This window comes from Lygodium microphyllum, chromosome 4 (genome assembly GCF_053477565.2).
Source record: "Lygodium microphyllum isolate KBCC chromosome 4, Lygodium_microphyllum_v1.1.10, whole genome shotgun sequence".
NCBI classification, from domain to species: domain Eukaryota; kingdom Viridiplantae; phylum Streptophyta; class Polypodiopsida; order Schizaeales; family Lygodiaceae; genus Lygodium; species Lygodium microphyllum.
This window is the reverse complement of record NC_141138.1, coordinates 169,495,347-169,503,739: the sequence shown is the minus strand read 5'-3', so window position 1 is coordinate 169,503,739 and position 8,393 is coordinate 169,495,347. Positions and strand designations below refer to the sequence as shown.

The 8,393-nt window shown below is 43.5% G+C and overlaps 1 protein-coding gene across 1 annotated transcript; it reads right to left on the bottom strand.

The window, feature by feature from the left end:
• Nucleotides 1-2,877: 2,877 nt before the first annotated feature.
• Nucleotides 2,878-5,003, bottom strand: LOC148037886 (proline-rich family protein). Its single transcript, XM_087676851.1, has 3 exons — nucleotides 4,372-5,003; nucleotides 3,737-3,874; nucleotides 2,878-3,506 (listed from the first exon to the last, which is right to left on the bottom strand). The coding sequence occupies exons 1-3, from the start codon at nucleotides 4,723-4,725 to the stop codon at nucleotides 3,090-3,092; spliced, it is 909 nt and encodes a 302-aa protein (XP_087532977.1). The 5' UTR covers nucleotides 4,726-5,003; the 3' UTR covers nucleotides 2,878-3,089.
• Nucleotides 5,004-8,393: the final 3,390 nt, after the last annotated feature.

The window sequence follows — 8,393 nt, the reverse complement described above, 5'->3', positions numbered from 1 at the left end:
CTTCAAGCTTAGATTAGGCATTTCTTTCCTTATAAGTTTGTATAAAATATGTTATTTTTATAAGTGTATGTGTAGCTATAAGAATTTGTGTTTACTTAGCATATCTCTAACCTATATCTACTTTAAGCGTAAGGGATAACTTTCATTACATGGAGATTACTTTAACTTAACTTGGATTTGGCACCATATATCAGGGAATTCTCCCTTAATAAAACATAATCCTTTTCTATTCAATCTGTAAGTAATCCCTTTATATGGACCCTTCTGTATATGTAAAAAAATGTGTAAAAATAGTGTTTTAAAAATCCATTTTGTTGAACCCTCTACAAATAAGTATATTTGCGTACTTTTTGTATTGAATCAAATGTCTCAATAAGAAAAGTAAGTTAATTAGCATATCGATATAGGCTTGATGAAGATGTGAGCATTGGATTTTTGTTGCTTTGCCCCTTCACACAAAAAGCCTCTCTCCACTAGTGTATGCCCTATAAGAAAGTTTATGTTCACGTTTATATGTATATATATATATATATTTGTTTACACTCAAACTGCGCTAAAAATGGAACATAATAACCTACATTGTCATTTTTGTCTCTCTTCAACTCTCTTATACACTCTCTTGACAACGACCCACTTTTATCCCAGTATTTTGGCCATATATTCATGCTTACTCTCGGTACATTGTTCACCTAGAATGTGCAAAGAAAGGGAAACTTTTGGATATATCTAATTTTCACAACTTCAGCATGAGCGGTCACTACATATTGATAGATATTCTGGCATTATTTATGGCGAAAATAGCAACTTTGTGTTTTTTCACCATATCGCATCAAAAATTATTTTTAGTAAACCCTTCATTTATTGTAGTATGGTTGGTTATCTCAATTGGGTTTTATAGAGATTGATAAGGGAAAATCATATGCTAACTCGAATTTCCTATTGGTGGTATCTCTACGAAGCAATGTTATGATTGATTTTGTGAAAATAGGAGAGCTAAAGGTAGAAGTTGCACATGTCATGGTATATGCTAGTATGATATTCCCCTTTCTTTCATCTCATTAGTATCTCAAAAGCTCTACTTGGAATTTCTTCGTGGATTCTTGGCAATACCAAGGGTTGGCATATAATTACTTCGGATGGAATTATTTCTTCTATCTTAGAAGATGAGTTGGCTTGAAACCTTTGCGAACCAATGTAGTAAGATTAACTCTATGAATTATTAAAAGGATTCCTGAGGAATGTCCTTGGGCTATCATTATAGCTCAATGAATTTCTAGAGCCAAGGCATTTGAAAGGTTTTGAGTGGGCTACAAGAGGTATAATCTCATCTTCAATGAAGCTACCAAAATTAAGATTAGACAATCACATGTCGCATAATAGTTAGTAGATGTTTGGAAAGAGGTCCTTCCTTAATTCGTGTGGGAAAGGTACTATTAGAGGCGGAGGGGATGCATCTCTATTTTTTAACATCAAACTCATTGAAACAACTCGCATTATTAACTTTATATCAATGCTACCTAACCTTAAGATAAGCAATAGACTCCACTTGAAATGTACTTCATGCTAGATAAATGCCTCAAATAAACAAGAAGCTATTATTCTGTCAATTATGTAGATTAGTATCATGTTTGATAGCACAAAGGTAGCTACTTGGATTCGACTAACACTTTCTATACTTTTAAAAATTGACTTACTTCACAAACTCTTGATGAGGACTTACTAAACATAGGGTTAGTGGAGGTGACCAACCTTTGATTCCCATGAGAGAGAGGCCATGTTTCCCAATACTCACATGTTCCTGAAAACCATTGATACCCTTGGTGTAATGAGGAGTCAAGAGACACCATGAAGGCACAAATGAATGACTCAAGAAGACTTTGAGGGCCACTCTCTCTAACAAGCTTAATGTGCTATTTGGGAGAATTGTGATGAACAAGTTATAGCTACAAGAGGTGGACTCACTGGTAGTAAAAGAATTTTCACGATGTATATATGATGAAGAAGCAAAGAGAACATGTGCCGACTGTTCCAAGGTTGTAAAGAAATACAAGGTATTTGAATTGTGTGTCAAGAAAGGCATGGTGTTGCACTCATCATTCAAGTGCTTAGAGATTATATTTTCACCGAGCATACTTGCAATGCTGAAGGGGTGCTTGTCATTAGGAGCATCATCATTTTTTATGAAGCTCACTTCCCTTCAAGGAACTAGGCAGTGATGAAAACAACAAGGTTTCACAACCTAATGTAAACCAGTAAAAGTCTCGTTTTGAAGGCCTTTAGCCCAAAGTGGAAGACCCCTGTCTAATGAACGATGCAGACACTGATTGTTACATAACACTCGTAGTATGTTTGAAAATAAACACCTCTCACGCGAATGGAATAGGAGTCCCAGTTATTCTTACCCATGACAGTCGATTTACCAGTAACACGTGCCTTGGGCACGGCTCCGGGAGAAATCTTACATTGCGTGGAACTGGTCGTTAAGTTCGCAGACTCGCAATCGGCTAAGCCAAAGGAAACGTACAGGGAGGAGTTTTCCAAAGTGAGCGTCTTTCCTTCAGCAGCGAGAGTGATAACGTGGAGTGGAAAATTTGGCAATTTTTAACGATGGGCGTTCAGGATTTGCGCTACTCTGCGCATGTGATTTGTAGGGCAAGCGAAGCGAAGCCTGCAGGCTGCTTCGTGGTGCACTAGTACCTCCACAGCGAGAGCGTTTCTTGCGCATGTTTACTGTCTCTCTACCATGACGAGTAGACAGAGAATGAACGCGTTGTCGCAATTTCCAACCCTTCCGTCTTTTGCTGCTCAGCACTAAAGAGTTCCGAGGGACGACCAGTGGATGGCAATTGCATGCGACAGACACACTAGTGCACGCGATTTGGATTCGACACAGTTGGCCGCACCGGTCCACATAGAATAGTTTATATTGCATATGGTTTGGGGTAACTCTCACCGGTTGAAGAATTACAGGACGGAGGAGGACACGTATGCTGTGCCATAATGCGGATACTTGGAGCACCGTCTAGGCAGGTGGCACAGAGGGAGGAGGCTCAATCGGAGGAGCAGAGAAATGCACCACAGTCGAGATACTAGTAAGACGCTTGCTCATAGCCTTGTTCATCAACTAAATCAGGCTGATCGGTAGTGCTGAACACAGTAGGAGCTTCAGCAGCTGCAGGACTTGAAGGTACTAATTGATCCGCAGCAGGCTGATCGTCGGCCGCCGTCTCTAATGTGACTGGCGCTGCTACCGATGCTTCCACTACCGCAGCCGCAGGCTTGAACTTCTGAATGTAGAAGCTGAGAGAAGGCCCTGCATACAGCGCTTCCTCCGGTGCTGCCGCCATGTTGCTGCCGGTGATGCTCACTCTCTGTAACACCACCCCTGCTCCTACCAATAACCCCAAGGCCAGCCCCACAGCCACCAGCACCGTCTGCTGCGAGCCTTCTGAAGACTCGCCTGCACTGCCTGAGCTTATCGCACTCTCCGACACATACACTGTAGGCTGCGTGGCAAGTCGCAATGGTCAGCAACACTCACCCAGTTCCCAAGACAAGTACATATGTCATGGCAGCCAAATCCAGAACTACAGCAAACATGATCATTTGAATCCGAATACTCTTTACTGACTTTTTCGCTTAATCTTATTCACTCAAAAGAACACTTGATTCCTGTATATGCATGCTCCAGTTTCAGAGAGAGATCCAAGACAGTGCTCCATAATATTCAATTTACCTCAACAGCATAGATATTCGTCTGTCCTGCGGTGTCCTTTTCCACGTAGCCAGTCCATCTATTTCTCTTGATGGGTGGATACGTCCCAGTCACCTTTGTCATTTCCTCAGCTTTCCATTCCATGCTAACCTTGCCAACCTGCATTGGTCATGTGAAATGCAGTCAGCTTATGTTGCGGACTCCCTGTTCCCTCTGTGCTACACAAAGAAGCCGTATGACCCCATAGAAAAAACGGAGACAATTACGACGATTCATAACTCTCCGAGAACTTATCGATGATCTCCTATCTGTAGCAGAAACAACCTTCCCACTTTTGATTGCCTTCACGAAATCCCACCTGCTGTGAGCTTGAGTTGAAATGGGTTCGATGAGGCGTGTGGTGCTAACTCTGGATTAAGACTATGCAATTCCCAGCCAAATTATGTACTCGCAATTGATGATTAAAACAAATCATCCAAAGACAGCCATAGACACAGAGAGCGTCAGCAGAGTGAGATGGGGGAGGGGTCGTCCTATTAACGAGGGCAACTAATGTTCACGCGATGGCTATGCTCTTGCAAGGAGGCGGGGAGTGAGAGCGTGCCAGAGTGGGCGCCAGAATGTGTATAAAAAGAAAATAAGGAGCGGTAATTTACCTCTTTTTCAGGTGCGCATTCCTCTTCGTTGCATTCCTGATCAGGAGCGGAGACGGCTCTGATGCCTGTTGTAGTGTTGGATGGAGACAGGATTCTGCGAGACTTAGGTAGATTGGTGAGGCAGGAGCGGTGGCGTGGAAGGAGGCCGGTTCCAGGCGGGCGCAGCCGTTGGCGCAGGCAGAGCCAACTGGAATTGTGCTGGGCATGAGTAGCCGCTGCCGAGGGTGGAGCAGCTGCTGCTGATGCAGCACAAGAACTGCTTGCAGAAGACGTGGCCGTCGGAGAGGAAGAGTAGCTCCTACTCCCGCCAACAGTACTCGGGGTACAGCAGGCCATTGCCTGATGAGCTGCCATATCCAATTGACTATGTTCTCCCCTCAATTACTCTTCAAGATACACTGACACACACAAACACACACACACACACACACACACACACTCTCTCTCTCTCTCTCTCTCTCTGTCTCTCTGTCTCTCTCTCTCTCTCTCTCTGTTTTTGTGTGTGCTTACGCGAGCTCTCACTGTAAGTGTCTCTCTGTCTGTGCGTGCGCAACGCCAAAACTAGCACCTGGGTATGTTTCGCGGACCCTAAACGAGTACCAGTCCCCGACCTCTCACTCTCGTTCGGTCTCTCTATCCTGTAATCCTCCCGATTTTTTGTGCTTTGGCTGAACCTGCCCCACGTGGCTTCGTGGCTGCCATTGATTTCAAAGGCCATATCTAGAGCTGCTAGCTGACTCGCAAACTCCTAAGGGCTCTGCCACACAGTACGAGTTGAGTCGTGCTATGAGGGAGGTCAAGTGCGCAAACAAACATTGTAACACTATCATTTTACAAACGCCCAAGTGTTCCTCCCTCCACCCATGCCTTAATATGCCTTCATAATATAGCTATTCTATTTGCTCTCTAAACTCTCTTGCAAGCTATACTCTTTTTGAGCAAAGTGCTTACTTGTGAACTAAGGTGGTTGAATTATCTATAGGGAATCATGGTGCCAACCGTGGGTGAAGCACGTAAAGTTGGCAAAACCACTCCACTCGTTACAAGTGCTCCACACTTGGTATCCGAGCTCTCCTCATGCAAATGCTAGGCCTTCTCCGAGCATGGAAGTGATTAAAGCAGGAAAGTTAGTTGTGCTCCATCAACATGGATGGACGTAGCAAGAATGGGAATAGAGATGACGGAGAGGAAATATCGGTGGCCCAAGGAGCTAGTCCAAGTAGACCTTTAAATGAGGAGGAAGAAGAAGATAAATGGAACCAAATAATGAGGTAGAAGAAGCACCACAAGGTGAGGATGTGCCACTGAATAACGTGTATCCTATGGAGGCCATGCAGGAGATGATGAAGGAATTGCTAGCCACCATGTTACCAAAAGTTGTGGGAAAAGCTCAAGCTGAGATTGACAATAAAGGTGATCATAAAAGGTGAAGGAAGAAAGATAAGGATAGGGATGAATATTCGTCCCATGAATTGGGAAAGTACAAGCCCCAGGCCCTAGAGAAATACAAAGGAGAAAGGGACTCTATGAGTTTGAATAGATGGTTATGTGAAGTGGATGGCTACATGAAGTTACTCAAGGTATCAAGCAAAAGAAAGGGATTGCTAGTTGTTGGAGGGCCATGCTTCAAAGCGGCTAATGTATGACGAAGAGCAATATGGCCGAAAGTTATCTTGGGATGAGCTCTAGAGGAATGTAAAAGATTACTTTGTCCCAAAGAATGAGCCATATAGAGTTAGAGATGAATGAAGAAACTTACGCTAGACTACTAAAAAAAACGAGAGACTATGTGTAGAAATGTAGGGCTCTAATAGAATTACATGGCTTTTTATTTGAAATACAACCGTGGACTCAAAGGGAAGTGGAAAAGTAAGAGCCAGAAAGTGTTTTGGAGACTATGACCATGGCCGAAAGGCTAAGCGACTATAAAAGAAGGTAGGCTAGGGGGGCACACCGAGGTACCTCTTACAAAGGAAACTCCACATTAGCAAACTCATCATGGAAAAAGAGATAGAATCAGGGATCTTATCAAAGCAATGTCTCTGGAGGTAGTGGATGGAATAATAGATAGCCTCTCATATTGGAATACAATAATGAAACTTAGTTCGACAAATAGTTCTACTAGTTCTAGGACGGTGAGCTCCAGTGGTGTGCGGGACAAGGGAACAATGGAACTAGAGGAGGCTACAGATGGGGAAACAAGTATAACCAAGACTCGGGGGGTTCACTATATATATATCCTCTATATAATATGTGTTCACAGCCTATTTATAAATATCCTCTATATAACATGCGTTCATAGCCTATTTATAAATATCCTAATCTACAAATTTTTATTGAATAAAACACAACCCTTTTCTATTCAATCTATAAGTAACCCCTTTATATGACACCCTTTTGTATGTAAAAAAATGTATAAAAATGGTGTTTTAAAAACCCATTATTTTGAACTCACGTTATATATACATACAATCACAAGTGACCCCCCCGAGAACCAAGATAGAGGAGGACCTTTGACTAGCAGTTTGTGTGGGGAATCTCACTTTGCATGAGAGTACCCGAAGGGAGCGACCAATTTAACAAACATATCAAGGTTTGCTTATGCTCAGGTAGAAGCTAAGATGCCTATGTCAATAGTATAGATTACGAAAATAGAAGAAGAAGGTAAGGAATGAGATGAAAAGGCTAAGGTGGAGACTATATGTGCAAAACCTTTCAATCTATGCTTACCTTCATTCCTAGCATCTCTAACATGTTTGTGGAGGCTAAGGTTGGGGATCAACAACAAGTGATGATGGTGGACATTAGGAGAAATATGGACTCTCTTTTTTGCCCCTTAAGGGGTTTCTCTCACCTCTCTCTCTCTCTAAAAGGAGATTCCAAAATAATATTAGAATAAGAGATATTCTACAATCAAGCAAATCTCGTATTTGTATTTTCAATAGATTTCGCCTATTATTTTATCCTCAAATTGTAGCATAAGGTCACTTTTTCTCAAAATCCTCATAACTAAAAAAATACAATTCTATTTTCTCTAAAAACGGAGCCAATCATTAATATACGACTCTTTAATGCCCTCATGACTTTTCAACATGAAAATATATTAGAATCATTCTCATTCTTGCTTCTAGGGAAACGTTGAGGGGAGAGGATTCCCTCCCCTCCCCTATAAAATCAAGGGCGGGCGGCAGAGACAGGGAGGCCGTGAGAGAGTAGGACGAATCTATCGCCCTGTGTGTGCTGCTGCCGAGGGAGGAGGAAGGCCCCGCTGCCGTAGGAGTCATGACTGTTGGACAGTTGTGAAGGAAGGAGGGGCTGGGTCGACGCCATCGTGGGGGACTCCGCGCTGCACCGCTGCCTGAAGCCGTATGTCATCCCGAGACGCCTACCTCCTGCCCACCGTCAACGTCCATGTGGATCTTTAGTTTTTCAGAAGCCTTGGAATCCAAGGATTGGGCCTCCTAAGCCCCCTTTTCTGTGGCTTAGGACTGCCCCCACGAATTCCCTCCTAAGATCCCCCATATCCCTTTTTACACTAAACCAACCCCCCTCCCCGGTTTTTCTTAGAACCTTTTCATCCCCCCCCTCCCCCCCTTCAAGTCCCCCTTCCTATACCCTTTCCTTACCCTTTTCCCCCCTCCCCCCCTTCAAGTCCCCCTTCCTATACCCTTTCCTTACCCTTTTCCCCCCTCCCCGTTCTACCCCTTAGAAATCCTTTTACCCCGCCCCGGTCTTAAAGCCTTAACCCCTTCCCGAGGGCCGTTAAACCCCCACACCCCTTGGCCTCATAACCCACAAATCCCTTCCCCGTACTTAAAGTTATAAGTCCCTTCTTGTGAGCCTATATTTCACCCCCCATATTCCTTTTAACACACCCCCCTAAGCCCTTTCTAACCCCCGTGTACCCTTTTTCCTTCACGCCTTTTTCCCCGTGCTATAATTCCTTGTGTTACCCTTCAAATTTTCCCCCCTAGGTTTGAAAACCTCTAAGTCCTTTCACTCCCGTGCCCAAAAATCTCTCA

Bases quoted from the DNA above. Each gene is read 5' to 3' on its own strand.
- LOC148037886 (XM_087676851.1), bottom strand. From the start codon at position 4,725: ATGGCAGCTCATCAGGCAATGGCCTGCTGTACCCCGAGTACTGTTGGC. The intron at 3,875-4,371 runs GTAAATTACCGC...TGACCAATGCAG, and splicing joins AATGCGCACCTGAAAAAGAG to GTTGGCAAGGTTAGCATGGA. The intron at 3,507-3,736 runs GTAAATTGAATA...CTTGCCACGCAG, and splicing joins CGAATATCTATGCTGTTGAG to CCTACAGTGTATGTGTCGGA.